The sequence below is a fragment of the Lathamus discolor genome, chromosome 10 (genome assembly GCF_037157495.1).
Source record: "Lathamus discolor isolate bLatDis1 chromosome 10, bLatDis1.hap1, whole genome shotgun sequence".
Classification (NCBI taxonomy): Eukaryota; Metazoa; Chordata; class Aves; order Psittaciformes; family Psittacidae; genus Lathamus; species Lathamus discolor.
This window is the reverse complement of record NC_088893.1, coordinates 3,331,182-3,352,096: the sequence shown is the minus strand read 5'-3', so window position 1 is coordinate 3,352,096 and position 20,915 is coordinate 3,331,182. Positions and strand designations below refer to the sequence as shown.

Sequence of the window (20,915 nt, the reverse complement as noted above, 5' to 3'; positions counted from 1 at the left end):
TACTCCAACAATAACTTGTCTTAACAGTACCTCAAGATCCAGAAGAGCACATGGCATTACAAGTTACATAGGAAATCTTAGAGAAGCTGCAAAGCCTTTTTAAGACACCAACAGTATAATTTGTAGAAGCATTTCAACAGGAAGTCCTGTACAGGTCCTGCAGAAGCAGCATTTCAGCTGATGTACTACTAAAACTAAGCCTAAAAATGAAAAGCTGCCCCAAAATAACCTGAGCAAAAAGCAGCTACATGTGCCAACTGCAGGTGCTGGTGTCTGCCCAGACAGCAATACGGTCTCTCTTAGATAGAGCAAAAAGTCAGGAAGACAAAGCAGCATATTAACTGTAACAGCTTGAAAACCCAGGCTCCTGTCACTGTTCTTGCCCCCAGATCCCATTCCCAGATAAGCCCTACCCAGTAAGTAGATCCCTTTACTCCACAGTGGAGCCAAAAGGGGAAAGTCAGCTGCAAGCTTCCCAAAGAGCTGCCCCCATATTCCCAGGCACGCAGCTTCCCCAGGCCACACTGCAGGAACTGGGCAGTACCCAGGACTCTTGAAGTCTAATTCAAGACACTGGGTCATAAGCCTACCTGTACCTATGGCTTCCTCAAGCACGGACAGTTCCAGTTTCCCCTTCAGCTACCACCCATTCCTCCTATAATCACGAGAAGGATGGTGGAAGCTGCTGCAGGGAAATCCCTCCATTATAACAATAAGGAGAAAGACCACAACCTACAATCCTGAACAGCTCCATTTGGTGGTGAAGCAGCGATGCTTTCCTCTAGCACACACACCACCTCAGGGATCAAACACTTGCCAGGTCATGGAGAGCATGGACAATGCACTTATAGAATCACAGAATCAACCAGGTTGGAAAAGACCTTTCAGATCACCAAGCCCAACCTTTACCCCAGTACTGCCAGGGCCACCACTAACCCATGGCACTAATGCACTGAAACAGCTTCGTTCCCAATTTTTCTAAGCATTCATCTCACCCTCTTCAGTAAGCACAGCACTAACTGTACCCCTTGATTGCAACTTTGAGTTTCAAACGTGTGATAACAACCCATGAAACTGTTGGCCAAGGGCTCCCCATATGCCCCAGCTCCTGCGAAACACAAAGGACATTCAGCAGTCAGGTGAAGGGACTACAGAAATGCAGCTTTTACATCAGTTGGTGTCTTGTGAATTTTTCATTTAATGTTAAGCTTGTCATAAAGAAACCTAGTTGCTCCATGGCTGAGGAATGCAGTCTTGCCTTGCCGGCATCAGCATCATTCTCTGTGCAAATCGAATTCCAAAGCAGCTTTTCCAGACAGACATACTCAGGGCTACGCATTAATACTGCATTAGAAGTATTCTAGGTACTCTCTACAATTTAATTGTATTTATTTTGCCTCAGAGAGGAGCAGAAGTGTTCTTCAGCTCATTTTTTTTTTAATGGCTCCTGGCTTTAGATTTAATTTGGGTCTGTCCTTGGGCTTGTTTCTGATAATTACTCTCAAATACTTTAAGTGTGCAGCAAGAACCAAGCTGCCTCCATGCCCTTCATACCCTCTGATGATGGTTCCTTCCGCACAGGGCATCTACAAGAGACCTTGGAGAGGAAGAAAGTTTTGGATGCTCTCCAGAAGATACTTCAACATAAACCACAAGGATGAGCCTCTTGATTAACTGAAAGTAAGTGGCTGTGGTTTGCTTTATTGTGAGTTCTTGGATTAGAGCTGGCAGAAGAAAGAGTGTCATGATTTTGTTTCTCTTCTTTTTAACATCTCATTGAAATCCCAGGTCAAGCCTTGTAGGCTCTGGCATCCCGTAGAAGTGAAACATTTTAAGAGCAACTGCTATGAAGCAGCTACCAGCATGGTTTGGAACCTCCTCTGCACACCCCTGAAACTTGTGAAGCTTTTGAGTGCTGTAGGCTCGGACCTGCCACCAGAGCTCTGCACAACCACCCTGCAGGCAACCCAAGTGGACAACCAAGATCCTGTCTGCCTTGTCCCACCTACATGCTGCATTTTCTGCTAACACTCAGGAGGCTGACAAGCATTCACGTCCCACAGCAGGCTTCCTGTACCTGAACATGTCCTCCAGGAGCAAAGCTAGCCATCCTCACTTAGGCAAATGCCACTGGAGTACATTGTGCCCCAGTTTTAGCTAGGATAGGCCACAGTGACAACAAGCACTTGACATCCTCCAGTATGGATAGGAGAGGAAGACAAATAAGAAGAAAAAAACACATCTCGAATTGAAGAGAAAGTTCAGAGGAGACAAGAAAGAGACTCTTAGAAACATCCCTTATTTTACTTGAGCCAAGTCCTTCCTGTGCTCAGAGATGACCCTGATGTTAACTTCAGAAGGTGGCTGAAAATTATTTCTTTGTGGGACAATGGCAGCTCCCAGAGCTCCTGCAGAGGCTTACATCTACAGCAACAGCCCATGTCACTGCTTGATAAACTTGAAAAGGGAACTCATCCGAGGGAAAAACCATCAAGCCCCAGAGAAGTTTCACTGAGAAGGGACGGGGAACAAACAACTTCCCCAAAGCACTGTACAGGTAAAACTGAACGGGCAGGAACCTCTTACTCCAACACTGCTGCTTAATACAGCAAAGCCCTTCAGAGTCACTGAAGGTGGCATGGCCCTGTATGGGGGCTGTGCTTACCCTGAGCACCCTGGTCAGCACCTCCTACATCCTACACTTCATACAGCAAACCTCTAACCAGCAGAGACAGGAGGAGAAGCCCAACCATATTTCTGACTCCTCTGGAGAGCCTGACCAGCTCTTCTCAATTCCTGCCTGCACACAGCTATAAAAACATTAGATCATGGAGAAGGAGGAAAAAAGAATTGTTAACACGACTTCTAAACTCAGCTCTTACTCCTTTTGTAAGTGTGGTCAGCACAGGGATAACCCACACCCAAGTGTGACTGAAAACGCAGGAAGATTCAGTCTGTCTTTAAAAAGCAACCTCATATTTAACTCTCCAGAGTGCTCTGGAAGTAGAAGTGAAATGGACTCACGCTTTTGCAGACCTAGAGGAGACCCCAGTTCATGTCTTACAATTTAGCACCTTCTCAAGCAGAGTCCGTCCAGTTCTCCCCTCTGCAGACCTCCTCTGTGGGATCCTGTAGGCTTGTCCACCCCTTCTTCCACACTATCCACTTCCAGTAAGAGGTAAAACCAACTTCCCCTGCCTCACAAAAATGATGAGGATAAAGCCACTCAAAGCTATGTAAATACTGTGACATTGGGGTGAAAAACTCTCAGTAAAAGTGTTTGTGTCACCTTCACATCTGGAGACGTCTGATCTTTGCCCTGCAGGGAGCAGCTGGTGCTTTCTGAGAACAGGCTGCCTTCATTCTGCATTTGTAACACCCAAGGGAAGTTGCTAAACCCTAGAAGGTGCAGTCTTACAAGTAAAAATGGGTTTTTTTGTGGGAAAGGGAAGATGTGAAGATAGCCAAGGAAAAGCAGACTGCCACATTTGTATTTAAACAAAGATCTCTACCTCCTGAAAGCAACTGCTGGAGCTCTCAGCTGAAGCACAAGAAGCTGATTAAACTCAACCCCAACCAGAAAAACAATTTGGAGGCACTTTTGTCTTTTAAAGAGTTTTTCTCTTTGCCCAAGTTACAGGCACCCCCAATGGGCCTGGGCCTGGTTCTGCTGTGAACTTCTGGCTGCAACTGGAGCTACTCTGTAAAAAGAACCAAAGCCACTGACTCATTCTGTTGTCTGTTACCTTTTACAGGGGATTTGTTCTAGCACAACCCAGTAAGGAACTCCTGACCATGTCTGGAATGACAGATCCAATTTTGCATTTTCTTATAACTCAAATGAGTTTATAAAGCTTCACACTTCTGGTCTATCAAGCAATCTGACACAGTAAGCACATGCTTAGTTTGAGGACACAGAATAAAAATGCCACAAGCCTGAACATAACTCTTGCAGCCCGCACACCTCTCAAGTATCCCAGGCCTTCCCGAGTTTCCTCTCCAGTAAAGGCAGTGTGAACTGCAGCAAAGGGAGGTCATGCCAGCATTCAGTATATCTCTGCCAGTGGAGGCAACACCAGACCTTTGCACTGTTTCAAACGGCCTGGTCACAAGGACAAATTCCAGGCTAAGAACAAACTCCAGCTCATTGCTCCCGAGTTGGACTCCCCAGCAGAGCTAAATCTTAGAGGTGTGTCCAGGGTATTAGCTTAAATGTGGCTTCTGATTTGAAGACTGCAAACCAAAAAGTCTCAAATTCCTGAGAGAGGGAAGTAACTTGTGTGATGGGGAAGGACAGGATTTGATTTCACAAGTGCAGGTCTGACGTACCCTAAAACGTACTGTTAGCAACTCTGTGGCTTTGTGTTCAGTACATTTTAACACAGGCACACGACAATCACTCTGCAAAAACACAGGAACACATCACTTACTGGTGTTGTGGTCTATGTAATAAACTCCAACCTGAGGGTCATAAGCTTCTTCCCATCCTAATGGCAACTCATCACTAATGCAGTCTGCAAAGGTGAGGGGTTTAGTGTACCTGAAATGCAAAGTAATAGTGAGGATGAATAAAAGAACACTCCCACATGCCTACTCCAAACAACTGTCCAGAAAACAAGTACCTCAAGAGCTTCAGTATAGAAAACAAAGTTGAAAACTATTTGGAAGCTTTTGTTCTTCTCAAATACCCCACAAACTCGTCCCTTTCTTCATCTAAGTTGCAGCCAGATGAATTCATCCTGACCGAGCTCCTAAGCTCTGCCCAGATCAGCCGGGGCTCGCTCCACAAAGGAACATAAGAACTTTGCCAGAAACAACCCCAGCCTCTCAAGTGAAAGAACCAGCCTGTTTGCAGGCTAGTCCTGTATCAAAAATATGTAGACAAGAAGGAACAAGATGAGAAATGCAATTTGCATAGCATGAATAATTAAGACTGTACAATCAATAGCAACTGCTGAGGACTGTGGGACCACTTGTCATGCAACTCCACTCATTTGCATTGCAATATGTTGTGTCATTAATGACAAACCAGATTAGTTTCCCAGTATCCCAAAATGTGTAACCTGCTCTGTCCAAATGAGGAAGTATTTCCACAGTACTGCTCTGATGAGCTTTGCTTTTGGAGACCACATCCAGCAGCAGTCTGAAGGCTCGAGTGGTTAAAAACACGGCTTACAGTACCCATTCCTTGAGTGACCCCACGGACTGAAGTCACTGAAACCAGCCCCTTTCCTGCCCCTGAGTCTGAGCTACTAAGGTTCACACTGCACCAACAAAACTAACCCTACCTAGCACTGCAGGAGGCATGAGCTTGCAGGTATCTCATACCCAGCTGCCAAGAACACAGGGTGCCACAGGCCCAGAGGTCCATCACACAGCCTCATGCACTGCAGGTGGCACATCTGGAAGGAATGACAGAGCTTTGTGTTGGGCCTGTGAGCGACCTGGCAGAGGACCCTTGGGGCAGAAAGCACAGGACACACTGCAGAACACCAAAGCCCCTCTCCAGCAGTTACACTGCACATAGTAAGAACAAGCAGGTCAAGCAGCAGCCGTGGAGCTGTACCAAACCATGCCATTTGTATGCAGTGTGCCACAGCAACATAAGGTGGTTACAGAAGAAGTTCCCAACCCACTGTAAGAGACTGAAGAGGCCTGCAGAAAGTCTTTCATATTCCAAAATAGTTCAGCAGGGCAGTTAGAGAAGGTTTTAATGAGTTTTGAGCACATCTGAGTACGCTTCTTCTGGCTGCACTGAGCAACCAGCTGGTAGCCCCACAGTAACATCTTACACTCAGTGTAAAGGAGACTTTTAGGGAAAAGCCTGCATCTACAAGATGTTCAATGCAAAAATCAACATTTAATGAGTAACATAATTCCCCCCAAAAGATGACCTAGAGTCTGGTACATTGTGGGAACATTTCGGTAAAAGCTACGTAAGGCACTAAGGTCCCCACCTGAAACACTGCTGCTTTTCACTTTCAGCACATTGCCTTTGCCACCTGGAGCAGTCCTGCGATCACCGTTTCCTCAGAAGACTTCAGCTTAGAGCTCCGCAGTGCAAAAAGAACTCAAGAGCTTCACAATGTAACTGTGACAGTTTACTGAGAAAGTTTCACTGACAGGTTTATTTTTACTGTTCTTAATCTACACTGTGGATCAAAAGCATGTTTGTATAGAAAACAGAGATTACCTGAAAATGAACTAGAATCTCAGTCCCTCTGATTGCTATTCCTTATCCCATGTTTTTCCCTGTGGATCAAGCTGTTTCCTCAGCCTCAGTACTGTGTGCTGCTCTGAGTCAGTCAAATCAAAGATGGACAAGGGTGCAGAGCAAGATCAGGTACAAGCAACGGCCTGGAGGTAACAGATGAAAGTGCTGTTGCCAATGTGTTTTAACTCCAACACTAGAGTTAGTGCTTCCACCTCTGAAAGTGGCACCTGCTTTTATGTGATGTTGGTTTAGTGGTTCACATGGAAGCAGGGCAGGCAGAGAAGGGGGAAGAAAAAGCCAGGCAGGGTCAGCGTACTAGGGCAATGACATGAGCCAGCTGGAGACCTGCAGGTACTAGGGCTCAGAGACAATTTCACCTTTGAGATTCATGTTTTCAGCGTATCTCCCAAGAAGCACCCACCACCGAGCACATACCAGTGCTGTTCTCCCTGGCTGACTGCAAGCCATTTGTACAGAGCAGAAAGTGTTCGTCAAAGGAGAATCTGTCATTCAACTAGTAAGCAGAAGAGTCATTAGGCTTAGAATTAAGAGAGTAATTCCATTTGTTACAGACAACATATGTTACACAGCTATTTCCCCAAATAGCTGCAGCTTCATAACTAAATAACTAACTCATCTCAACTCCTTTCCCTTGCTGTTATGGGGGAAAGGGGCACAAATCGAAGCAGTAATGCTACAATTAGAGATGAAAGATATGTGATATGTTTTGTTGCCAGACTATGAATAAAGCATAAAGGAAAAAAAGGAGATTATTTCTTCGTTTTAAGATATTATTTTAGGGGTTGTTATGAAGACTGAAATAAAACACTTTTCCAGAAGGGGTCCAAAAATCAAGCATCTCCCTAACCACATTCACAGGGTAGCCTGACACATTAAATGAACAAAAGGTGAAGTTTCTTTCTTGTAGCATGACATGATTCAGTTAGTGTATTATTTTTGCATAAACCAGGACTGCGCCTGCATTTGGGAAGTTAGAACCTAGGGCCCATCTGCAGAACTGCTGCTTTTGAAACACCTCCTCTGCAATTCACAAAGATTCCTTGGAGAGTTTCCCCAACTCGGTCAAACCCCTTACCATACAACAGGTTCTCTCTGCAGCCAGGCTCAAACCAGCAATCTAGAACATGGACCCTTTCGCCCACTGTGCTTATAACTAAGGAAGGAAAGCTACAACTGGTTTATGCATCCCTTACCCTCCTCCGCTAGGGAAACCTCTGGATACATCCATACAGCTTTCAAAAGATGCAATCACCCCAAAGTTCAGACAATCCTGATGCTGACTCTTGATGTCCAGTCACAGAGAGGAAAGCAAGTGTGGCAACCACACCTGCAGGTGCAGCGGTTTTCATTCAGCCCCCACTGGTTGAGGTGACACAAGACCTGCAGACACGAGTCTGCAGCTTCCAGCCATGCTTGTTTTGTTCTAACGCCCTTGAGATCATCAGTTAGACCAGAACTACTCCTGAGGCATTTCATCTGCTTCTAAGCTAGAGGCTAAACTTGGTGTGGAGCTCCTACAAGAGAACACAGCCTGAGCTAAAGATGTCTAAATCACAGCTTAACTCTAGTCTTTTAGCTCACCAAAAAGTCATGCACACACTCACCTCACCTCAACTCACCTGGATCTCATGTTCATCCTACCTTTGACTGCCTTTCCTCCATTAGCCAAGTTTTATTCATGATCATTTTTAGGAGCATTTAGTATTTTGAAAAAGACACCTCAACCCAGATTTACCCATTTCCATTACATTTTCCTAGTTTTCAACATGCTCTTTTTGCATTTGATTTCATTCAAGAAATTCAGATCTATGTGAGGAAGTGCAATGGCTCATCAGGAGCCCTGGAAACCAGGTTCCCTCAGCAGCCACTACACACAGGGAGCCAACAACCCCACCACAGAAACTTCTCCTGATAACAGAGGTAAGAGATAACAGCATCACCCTGAGGAGCAGCTTACGGTCTTCAGGCATAGGAAAACCACTGCCCACCCACAGACCACTGAATGTATGCGAAACTTCCAGCTTTGTGGAATGTTGGCCCCAATAGCTCAAGTATTTGTAGAGCAAATGACAAATCCCGCTCCCAGGGTAGGCAGTAGGAAGTTAGCTCCCTAGTAAACTAGCTCTAGTTTACAAGTCACAACAGCTTTAAATAAAGGTTAATATATTTCTTATTTTGATTGTCACCTTCAGGTTTTCCACAGATAAAACTGGAAGATAATGTTATAATGTGGAAACTTGCTCATCTCAGGTTCAGAAAGCCTTTCTGTAGTCTTTAACTCCACTGTTGTCAATCAAAACCCTCATTACACAGGAAACCAAAGGCAAATAATCCTTGTGTAACAAGCTTCTGATTGACAGAAGGTTTGTTAAACACGGCTGCAGGGAGGTTCCTGACGGGAGCAGGAGATGGGGGATCTGCACCACTTACAAACCTGGAGTTAATACTACAAAGGTAACAGAAATAAATCCTCAGCTTCTTAAACCAGGAAATGTTGGGTTTGTAACTACTGGATTTCAGTGCACATGGTGGCCTGCAGCAGCCCAGCACACACAGCTTTTCACCTGGGCTCATGGTTGTGAGTACATATGTGCATGTACATACACGTGTGCTTGGGTCACCAAGACGTAAAACGTTTGTTAACCAATAGTGGATCACCAAGTGTGCTCCACCATACGTAAACCACTTAATCCCTGTGTTTGCAGGGCTCCCCAAACCCAGAACACATAAAGCCAGTTAAACAAGAGAGCCTTATGTTCATGAGTTCAGTGCAGATCACACAGCCCCAGAGTAGGTGGAACAGCAGCCCAGGGGATTTCCTGCAGCTCACTGCGCTGACAGCAACGCCTCACTGCGGGAGGGACAAAGGAGCACCTGCATCACCAGCACCTTCACATCAGCTCCTCCTACAGCTTCAGCCACCAACCTCTAACAGCTTAACAGCTCTCCCCTTCCTTTCTGCACACACAGGTACACAGTGAGTGTTTCATGGACACATGGGTTTCATGAGCAAGGAGTCAAGTGAGATACAATTATAAGCTCTGGCAGATCCTTCCACTCATCTCTCTTACAAAACCAAACAGGTTTTAAAGCCAGCATTTTGTGGCACACTGCTGGAGTCAGGTTTTATTTTCAATGGCTTCTACTCCAATTATTTATTTATTTTTACATAGCATTTCTGCATGTGAATAGGACTCATCACTGCTTATGATGTGCCAGAACAGAGGACCGGCTGAAAGCATCTCAGTTCCCGCTGCACACAGGATCCTCATGGGCCTGAGCTGAGGAACGTGCCCATGGGCAGAGCTGCTGGCTGCTGCAGGAGCTCCTCACAATGACATCCCAGCTTCTTTGTTTTCAATGAGGTCACCCCATCCTCAACACAGACAGTGATTATTTCTACACTTCAGCATAGAAACCCTTATCCCTTTGCAGACCAATTTTCCAGCACTACAGCAATCTCCTCCTCACAAAAGCTTTACAAATAGACTCCCACACGTTTATCACTCAACTTGGTGCTCCAGTCTCAAACACACCAGGGCTGTGCATCACTATAGTAACTGTTTTCCCCAGGAACATCTCTCTGTGGGGAGGGTTGCCTCTGCAGGCTGGAAGTGTGGCAGCACAGAGCCCTGGTTATGAGCTGGCCGGCAGAGCTTTCCTCACCCATCCCCACACACCCGGGCACAAAGCATTGCTCCCTCAGATTCTCACTCCAACTGCCATGGAGGGATGAGGTGATGTGAACAGCTCACCTGCAATAGCCAGTATCCTCGGCAGCGACACAACTGCACCAAAACCTCAGCAACTGTTATGGAGGAGACCTCCTCACCCAGGGGCAGAGAGGAGGCGTTCGGGGCAGCCATGAGATCTATGAATAGAAAAGTGCTTCCCAGATAACAAGAAGAAGCCTTAAAGAAGTGATCATAAATTTGAGAAGCTTCTTAACTATGCTCCAGGGAGTCTGATGAGAGATCAAATGTGACAAAATTCTGGAAGCCAGACATTACTCCAAGACACACACAAAGGCACAGCCACCTAAACTTCTATTACCTCAAGCAGATGCCATTCAATGACTGTCAGTACATGCAGCATTACAGCCTGGTCCTGGTCTTGCTGTGGTAAAGGATAACTAGGAACAGAATTACATCCATGATAGTAAAAATGGGGTCAAGTCTGAGAAAAACAGTTTGTTTGAAATTGTTACGGTAAGCCAATTTGCTGTAACTACGACATAAACATTGCCAATAGCAATGCCCTTAAAAAGCAACACTTCATCTCAAGCAACTCAGGCTGCAGAGCTCTTTCTTCTCAGTAGTGGTCTCCTTCTTTGTCATGGGTATTGAGCATCTTCTCAGCCTCCCAAAGATCTTTCATCTCCTCGTGGCCCCTCCATGCACTGGGCCACCTCTTGGTTAAGTAAGCCCAACATCCATCCTCAGAACTTATCTTCCAAGCTACCGTCATTTTAAACAGTTCAATTGACACTCATGGACTCAGTGATGTCCTCTACTGCTCTTTGCCCAGGACATGAGAATGAGCCTTACACCTCACCAGTGTAGCCTTGAGTTGTGTGTAATATGCCACTGTAGACCCTTTGCATGAGCAGGTAACATCCAAATCCTACCTTTTCTACAGAAATCAGTCACATGCTGCCCAAGTAGATTCTCCACAAAGCAGGTCAGGACACATGAGAGACGCCTGAAGTCGGACAGCAGCCTGCATTTCAAGCATTCCATATACAAATATGTATACTTTAAATAGTAATACATTTCTATTACTCAGATTCATGAAAGCATTGAGCTACATAATACCCAATTTACCACTCCACCAGCTACAAGCAGCACATTGAGCATGAATCAGTCTAACAGCTTGCTTGCTGTATCCACCTCTGCAAAGGCTTGCATGTTTACAAGCTTGGCTTTGCACAGTGACACTTTGCCCATGCATTTCTTTTCAGTACAGATCATTTACCCCTGGAAGCAAAGAACTACCAAGTTATTTGTGAGAAGACTATCAAAAACCACTTTGAGATTTGAGCTCATTCCCAGAGATTAACAAACTGGTTCTGCTAGCAGGAGAGAGGCAGGAGGTCACTCATACCTTCTGAATCACTCAAATGCAAAATTCCTGGGATAGCTCAAGGTTAAAGAGTCAGGAAATGGGAGCTGAGGCTTCTCACAACATTAACTTGCCTGCCAGCCTGTATATCCTGCATGCTTTCCTGAACCGATTAAGCAGAAAAGATATAAAAGAGTAAGGTACAACTTGATGAGAATGGTGCAACACGACTAAATTAAAGGCATGCAAGGGTTGGAATTTAACCACACAAGTAATGTGAATGGCTTGAGTTTTCAGTAGTGGAGGTTGGGTTTTAAGCTTGCCTTCAGCTGTAGGGTGAGAAGCAGCCTGGCCACCTCCACGGCCTCAGTAGATTAACTAGGGCCAAGGCAGCTCTCTCCAGTCGGAGGTTCAGCTGCTCTTGAAGAAAGGGGCTGATCACAGTGAGGGGTAAACTGTCTACCAAACATCCAGACGGAGTAGTCAGACTCGTTTCTTGACATATTTGGGAGATTATGAACTGGCAGGTTTGCCTCTGTACTTACAGTATGCTCTCCTATCCCTCTGAAAGGCTGCCTGCAGTGTGGGTGGCAGCAGTTTACATTGGCAAGATGCCTCAAGATAAAGAGGTAGGTAGGATAGGCTCCCCCCACAACACAGCTCCTATAGCAGGGAACCTGGAGCTACTGTCAGGAAAAGATAAGTATTTGAGATCTCAGCAATGAGATGGGTATTGGACAATTGCTGTACCTTAGTGCTCAGGAACACATTATCCCATGGGTGGCAGCAGAGCAAGCACTGGGCTGACTTCGGGTGCTTGACCTCACAACCAGTCCTCAGCCAGCAATGAGTTCTCACTCACTTCATCTGTGGTGATTAAAACCTTTGACTCTTTCAGAAACAATGCATATTGCTATATTTCTTACCAGCACGTGCCATCTCTACTGTGAAAAAGTGCAGTATGACAGCAAATACCTCCTGCAACACTACCAGCTCCTTGTACCCCTTATTCATGTGGCATTTGAAGTGGGAAAACAGACAACTCTAGGATGGTATCACTGGACTAGGGTCCCTAGTCTACCCACTGCAGAACCCAAGCATTGCTAGCATGGAAGCACACTTAGAAAGAGGCAAGGAAACCACAGGAGGCTGGGTTTAAACACACAGAGTTTGCACGCCGCTCTGTTGCTCCCTGGTTCACCTCTTACTAGCACTGGGCTAATTGCTAACTCCATGCACAGCTTTAGTAGCACTGCCTGCCTGCTCTTTCTGAATTATAAACTTTCTTTCTGAGTTATATTGCTATTTGATGTTCCCGATCCCAACGAGCAACATCAGCAGTCTCTTTGTTCTGCATCACTTACAGAACAGACTAGGCAAGCAGCAGGGCATCACAACAGCCTCTTCTGCTCTTTGCCCTAAGACAGATCAGCCTCAGCCACTTAGCTGTTGTGCAATGCCTACATCACCTCTAGAATCAGACTGGTTTGGGTTGGAAAGGACCTTAAGATCATCCAGTTCCAACCCCCTGCCATTGGCAGGGACACCTCACCCTAGACCACGTTGCCCAAGGCTCTGTCCAACCTGGCCTTGAACACTGCCAGGGGTGGAGCATTTACCACTTCTTTGGGCACCCTGTGCCAGCACCTCAGCACCCTCACAGTAAAGAACTTCTTCCTTATCTCTAACCTGAACTTCCCCTGTTTCAGTTTGAACCCATCACCCCTTGTCCTAGCACTGCAGTCCCCGATGAAGAGTCCCTCTCCAGCATCCTTGTAGCCCCCTTCAGACACTGGAAAGCTGCTTCTTGAAGCTTTACTTCACTGCTCTGACCTTACAGCAGTCCGGCAGCTGGGAAGTCCTGTCAGGTAGAGCAGAACCCAGCCACACATAGGAAGCCACTAAGTCAAGTAAAGCCCAAAGAGGTCTAAGCACAGCCACAGGAGGACACGGGTGCATTCAATGCCATTGTAAACTCAGCAGTACCAGGTATGAACAGGATTATTTCTGGCTGCCTGTAACAATCGGAGGAGGTGCTTGGTCAAGCTGATCTTGGAGCAGTGGAGAACACAGAAGAACAAAAATCTTTCTAGTTGCAAAGCAATCGTGAATTCAAGATACAGAACACTTCCTTAAGCATAAGCATTGTCCTGGACACTGTAATTCCTGCCATATCCTTCCAAAGGGGCAAACCAAAATCATTTCAATAGACTCAGCCTTGCAAGTTGGCACTGAAAACAGCCAAAGAGGAGGAAGCCCAGGGTACACAGCACTCAGCTCATGGATGAGGCAACTGCAGAAGCACATAAGCAGCTGGAATTCACAGTATCAGATATACTGATATCATACAGATTCATTGCTTTCTCAGCTCCTAAGAAGTCGTACAATATCAAAACCAACAAATGTCAGAACAGGAACAGAGATCTAGAACCACCTTGGGAGAGTAAAACTTAAGGAGATTTAAAGTGTTAGAAGCAGAAGAGTATAAAGCTAATAGGTTTAGTACCTTTATCATCCAGTATAACAAAGCCTTGATTACTTGATTACTGAGAGGGTGCTGAGGTGCTGGCACAGGCTGCCGAAAGAAGCTGGGAATCCTCCACCCCTGGCAGTGTTCAAGGCCAGGTTGGACAGAGCCTTGGGTGACATGACCTAGGGTGAGGTGTCCCTGCCCACGGCAGGGGGTTAGAACTGGATGATCTTAAGGTCCTCTCCAACCCAAACCAGCCTGGGATTCTATGATTATGGAGTTAAGTCACAAATTACTCCAAACTACATTTACAGACAGACCCATATAAAGCACAAAACACAGCTCAGAACTTCACACACTGCGAGGGAGTCAATACAAATCAACAACTATTGAAGTCTGCTCGCTCATTTGCGGGCAGCAACAATGAGATCTGCATCACCAAGTGAGTTTAACGGATTTACTCTTACAAACAGCATTTATTTTGACTGATCCACTATCAATATATTTTGCCAACAGATTCAATTTGTGCTCACACAGTTCTAATGCCACTTGCTCTTTACATCCCCCTTCCCCATCTACCTCACACAGCTTGAAGCCCACCTGCAGGCCTTCTGCCAGCTCCCCAGTGGCACAAGCAGCTGAAGATCTGCATGCCCAGCACTTGGCTCAGAAAGAACAGAACCCATCTGCAGAGAGGAGAGGTGAGAGGCTCAGGGACCACGGCTCATATCACACAGGGGAAGGACTATGGTGTTGGTACTGCCTGCTTTCTGTCTACTTTCCAGACTGGAGCAGTGCCACTAAGGTGGAAAGCTGCCTTCAGGTTCAGGACAAACAAGCATTTCATCATAGGCAAAGCCAAACATGGTATCCTGAGACTGCGATACTGCTTGTAGCAGCCCCCTGCAATTCCCAGCTGTCAGGCCTGGGGATGGTGCACAGGGATTCTCCTCAGCTACAGCGTGTGTGACAGACCAAACCAGCTGCTCGTTCCCTCCCAAAACACCAGCTCCTCCAGGGACACTGTGCTCCTGGGGGACCCTTTCCCTGTTCTTTGCATGGGATTTACACAACCCCAGGAAAAATAACCGAGTTTTCCTGAAGCATTCTAGATGGGTGAATGAGACTGGGAACGGGGACAGGGCTCTGGAATGCAGCGCAAGTTGCCTTGTCTCCTGACAGGAGCAGCAGTTTAGTCTTACTCAGAATTTAAAGAACTTGAGGCAAATCCCAAAGCAACATGTCATTTTTCAGAATTCAAGGGAAAACTCCTTAGGAACAATTCATTCCCCAAGTCTGTTTACAACTCAGACATTCCTGCAGGGAGTATTATCAGAGGATGTCTGTGAACACACGCTCATGGGTGCAACTGGCAGCACTTGCTCAAAGAGGATGCAAGGATGCTCAGCCATTAAGTACAAGCAATGAACAACACTCTGGTCCCAAACTGTAACTGGCTGCCAAAAAGCAAGGTGACATTTCTAAATGTGAGCATGTGTGAAAGCCATCTCTTACCAGGTAACTGACAGGTACTTTGCTGTAAGGGCCTTGCAGAGACACTCCTGTCTGGTTTGGCCTGAGGCAGTTAACCAAGTTTCTATCTAATTCAGTGTATCATGCTTTTAGTGTCCAACAGACCTCTACAGAGGTACCAAAAGCTTGTCACTGTAGCGATTCCTCAGTTCAAAATGCACATGTGGAAGCAAAGACTCAGCACATGTACCACTTCATCACTGCTGCTCACACTTCGTGATCTAGGTATGTGTCACAGACACACCTTACATAGTCTTACTATTAGTATTTAGCTACTATTTAACTTCGGTGTATGAGAAGAGAGCACAGGAACCTCCTTCCAAGGCAACAATCTTCCTTTTTCCAATATGCTCTGCTAAAGGTCACTCAGAACACTTTAGATATGGCTGTGTTCCTACTTCTCCCACCCCAACTTCTCCCTCATACAACAGATGTCCAAAGCTCATTTGAGCCTTGAAAGATTACCAGCTGCTGACAGCAAAGGTAGCTACTCTAAATCCCTCTAGAAGCAATAAAACATACTTTGAAATCTTTCACATAAAAGAACTATTCCAGACAAAACAACTCAAGACTGCAACTTTTATAGAACAAACTAAAAATGAGAGTAGCCCCTGAAGATGAATGCTGGGTTTGGTGATGGCATCATAACCTTACTGGCACCCATGTACAGGAAAGAGTTCCAGCTCAAAGCACTGGCCACTCGCCACTGGAGTTAGAGCTGATGGAACATACAAAACCTCCTACACCCGTGTTAAGTGCCTGAGATACTGGCCCTTGTGAGAAGACAACCAGCACTCTGCCAAGCCAAGCGCAAGCTGGCAGTGCTGCAGGCAGCTCCCTGCTCAGAAACCCAGGTCACAAGCTCTGCACTGCAAAGATGCAGGCACATGAGCATGTAACGGTCCATTCCCCTCAGTTTTCGTTCTAACTGAATGCCTGATGGTTATTGCTTCATCACCAGTGGTTTCAAGGTTTACAGTAACAGCCTGCCTAAAAAGTTACCTTCATGTCTCTGAAGAGACCCCAGCTTCAGTACCACCAGAGCAATTGCTCCACTTGAACAGCACAGGAAGTGAATCACAACTAACAGCCTGCATTTCAACCTGGCCTTACAAGCTGAAAAACTTAAAGATAAAAACCCAAAGATGTCACATTCATCTTGATCAAAACCAAGCAGCTGGGGTTACAGCACTGAGCTCAGCCTCACAAAGCAGCTGCTACAGCAAATGCACCAGCTTTGGGATCAGTGCTGTGCTCACAGCATCCCCTGCTGTGCCTGGGAGCAGGCTCTGGACACACAGCACCACCTCTGTAACCCAGCTGGATCCAGCACACATCAGCCTATGAATTCTGACAACTCCACCACCCACAGGACCAAACACTACTTCCACAGAGCACAAGAGGTGATGCAGGACCATTCACTGCATGTCCCAGGGAAGCCAGTTCAGCTCATTCAACTGGGAGACAAGTCTTCACACTGCAGCTAATGGCCTGCCCCAGCCACAGGAGTGAGCAGAGGCCACACCATTTCACAGCACCTAAACCCAGACTCCCGAGACCATCAGCACACAGCCACATTCCCAGCACGCCCCCAAGTCCCCCAGAACTGAGAAGGCTGTTGATCAGCAAGACAAGGCTTTTGCCCAAATGCTCTACACTAGGAATTTGGAAAGGAGTTTTCCGAGAGAGACTAGAAACACCCAAATTACTCTAACAAAAGCAGCACAAAGAGTAAGTTCACAGAGCCATCGGGAAAGAGACAGGATTTATTTTACCCTTGTCAAGACGTAAAACCTACATATTTAAGTGCCTGCTCCCAGAGTTGCAGGACAGTGTCAGCAACAGAAGTGCCCCAGTCATAGTCAAGCTGCAGTGATACTTGGATTTCTTCAGGAACACAGCATCTATCATCTCAAAGCACATTCATAGTCAGAGCAGTAAGCATTGGTTTCTTTTTTGCACTACAAGGGTTGCTTTATCTGTACCATGCAATGTGCTTTGGGATTAAATGCACCCAAAAAGCATTTTAAAAGAGGATCAGTTTCTAGGCAATGCAGTTTCTTAACCTGAATCAGCATAACTGCACAAGAACACGTGCTAGTGCTGGGGAGGGAGGGAGAATTGTGTCAGATCCACAGCACAGACATCAGCAACTGAGCCAGGCTAATGGCTTGTGACTCCCACTAAACCCATCATTCCCACCTCCCATCCCACACACCCTTTCCTTGCTCCTCTCCCAGATGCACCCTCCAGGCCCTCCCACAAGCTGCTTCCATTCAGGAACACACCAGAGGCGCAGGCAGGCTCTCCTGTGCATGAATTCACAGTTGGGTTGGCAGGATGCGGCAGGCAGCACAGCACCAGCAACGGAGGAGTGTCAGGAACAGAAGCAGCACTGGGGGAAACCACAACCCCCTGGCTGGTTGTGATGAGCTGTCTGGCTGCTCACTACGTTTCTGGGTACCAAACTGGTCAATGAGCTTCATCTGCCATGGAATCATAATTAAAACTGGTCCTCTCCAGTGGCACGTGTTCTTCAGCTGCCAGACTCTGCCCTGCTGCTGCCTTCACGCTCATTACTGCTTATAACTGAACAACTTCAGAAGCTGGCCCCTTGGCTTTACACACCCCCTTAGACCACACCAGCCCTGCCGGGGGGCAGCAGACACCCTTCCACTGCCCGCTGCAGCCATCCCCTGCCGCCAGCACAAGGAGCTGTTTGTTGCCGCTGTCAACCCGGCGGGCAGCGCTGCGCTGCGCAGGAATGTGCTCGCTGACTGCACCTTTTCATCTCGATAAGGATTTTCAAGGTCATGTTCTCTTCCCTGCCGGCTCCGCCCCGGCTCCAGTGCAATCCCAAGCACGCAGCCCTGGGCCCCGCTGCGTGTTGCCACCCCACCGGCACAACCTGCCGCATTCCTCTGCGGCAGCAATCCCTGCTGCTCGCAGGCAGTTCCCGGGGGCAGCAACACCTCTGCCAGGAGGGAGCAGGCACAGCGCTGCAGCAGCTTCGCCAGGAGCCCCGGCCGTGCCTGTGCTGCAGGGGCAGAGCAACCCTGCAGCGAGGCTCCAGAGCTCCAGCGTTAACGTTTCCGAATTAAATATTTCATAGGAAAACGGGCTGCAGCCTGGGACAAAGCCCCATCGCACTCACGGCCTAAGCTGCAGCCGTAACTCACACTGTGCATGCTACAGCATGCACACATGCTTCACATGGCTGGTGAGCCCAAGGCACGGCACGGAGGCTGCCTTTGGGGACAGCCCCTGTCACCCTGTCCCCACACACCACAGCAGCAGCCACCAAACCAGCCCAGCATCAGAAGCCGACGGGGAAGAGCTGATGCCAGCCCAGGGCTCAGGGGGAAGGCAGAGATGGTGGTGCTGGGCCTGAGAAGCCCCTCTCCTATTGCAGGCACAGGAGGGCAGCCCCTCTCCTGCACCCAGCAGTCATCTCCACATGGATACAAGAAGCTTTCCGGACCTGCAGACACTCCCCACACCAGGCAAGATTTCTGGATAACTACCGAAGAATCATACATGCCGCCTGCTTACAAAGCCAGCTAATTATACAATCTGTTAAGCATGTATGTGCGCACAACAGTGCTTTGAGTCATTAGAGGACGGGATTTATACTTCATTGCACGCATCTTGCTCTTTGTGAGTGCGTGCCTGGATACAGCCAAAATGAACGCAAGTATCTGGAATGTCTGCAGCTCGCAGGCCAGCGCATCTGAATACAAAGCTGAGCCCTGGAGAGCCTGACTGGCTGCATGTGAGCCCCCACTGCAGAGATCACTCCCCCCACATCTAAATTCCCTATTCCCTCTTTTACCACTTCAAGCATTCAAAAGCAGAGCACAGCATAGTATTTAAGCCATATTCTGTACGAGTGATGTTAGCAAGGAAAAAGCAGCAGTGCAGGTGAAGGGCTGTGAAGACAAAGAGCTCGGCAGCTCTGTCACAGTGCGGCTGTCCCAGGTCCAATGCCAGCAGCAGGGCCCTGGCACTCTGGCAGGACCTCAGCTCCATGGCAGCAGCCGCTCCTCACCACCAAGCCCCCTACCAGATGGACATCCCTGTCCTCGTGCTGGCCAGGCAGATAACGCCATGGCACATCACAGATGCTGTCTCTCCCCTTCAGCCACTTTGTCTTCATTTACTATTGCCCGACTTGCTCCCACTGATGCCAGGCAGTGCCACAGGCGCTTTGTGAAGCAAAGGGCTGCAGCACAGAGTGGGGCAGATCCAGTGCCACAGGGCTTTGTGCAAAGCACCAGGGGGTGCCCAGCAGCATAGGGACTGCAGCACAGCAGGGCTCGCCCCATGCTGCAGCAGCAGCAGCAGCAAAGGCTCATGGCAAGTGGCACAGCACAAGCCACAGGGCTGCCTGCACCTACCTGTGCTCAGCACCTCAGCTGGCTGCTCTCATCCCTGTACTCATCAACAAAGCATCTGTGTGCTGCTGATGTAAAACCAGAGAGCAATAGCTATGTTTTGCACGGGTGTTTCTGGTAATTGTTAAAAGAATTTCTTCTGCTGAGGATTTTCCTTTGGCCTCCCAAATACGCAACCTTACCCACAGGTGAGCTCTACCCCCCTAATTCAGTTGGCTTCACAGCCATAGCATGTCCCATCCTATGGAAAGCCCTATCCTAAGGAATCATATACCTATACATTATGCTATGCTTTCAAAGGGATGCACTTGATTTCCTATTCTTTACCTTCAATGCACTGCTATTTAGCCCAATAATCTAACTTCAGTTCTAAAATAGACAAGGACTTTAAGTATTTGTGCATAAGCACAAGGTATTATTTAGAGACTTCATAATGAATCAAGCCAAACCACCTCCATTTTCACACATTACTCTTCCCTGCACGTCAGGGGAAGTAGCAGAAGGCACCAACTCTAAGATCAGGATTGGCTTGGAAAACACGAGCTGGTCAAAATAAGCTCTTAAAACCTCACAGAGACCACAACAGACCTAGCAAGGTACAGCAGCAAATCATATCTTTATCCCATCTCAACCCCAGCACCTGCTCGTCTGGAGCAGGGTATACGTGCTCCCCATTTTCAACGCAGGGTGTGCAACCAGGAGAAGCAGATGGTGCAGATATCCTGATGCTCTCCTGGTACAGCAACCTCACAGACAAGTCACAGCATCTGCAGGGGCTTTAAAGCACAAGACATTTAACTCCTGAGATGATCTTGTGGGGTATTAAATGCCCCTGTGTCACCAGAGCCACCAGCCAGAGCACACCTTGCCTTTCCCAGAGGAACAGGACAAGAGGCAGTACTACTTCCCCAAAAGCCATGCTTAAGAGCCAAGCAACTCAGTTGTGTTCAGCTCTTTCATACACCCACCTTGTTCACACAAGGAAGTGCTTGCAAATTTGAGTATTGAAATCAGCACCACGGGATTTCCAAGGTAACACCTCCACAAGGAGATGTCAGGGTATGTCAAACTCCAGAGCAGGATGTCTTCCTGTACATGTGCGCTGTGCCCATCTCCAGTTAGCTTACAGGACCTTGCCTTGAAACTCAGAGAGCAAGGGTCTGAAATGCAATCGCTTCAAAACCAGTCTTCTCTATACACAACCCAGACCCTACATAGCTGG

General features: G+C 47.3%; 1 protein-coding gene across 1 annotated transcript in view; it reads right to left on the bottom strand.

Annotated features, from left to right (window-relative positions):
- Positions 1-20,915, bottom strand: part of WWC1 (WW and C2 domain containing 1) — a 69,830-nt gene that overhangs the window by 32,475 nt on the left and 16,440 nt on the right. Inside the window, exon 2 of the mRNA XM_065690260.1 lies at positions 4,431-4,540. Coding sequence (XP_065546332.1) covers positions 4,431-4,540 — 110 coding nt within the window. The remainder of the gene's footprint in view (positions 1-4,430; positions 4,541-20,915) is intronic.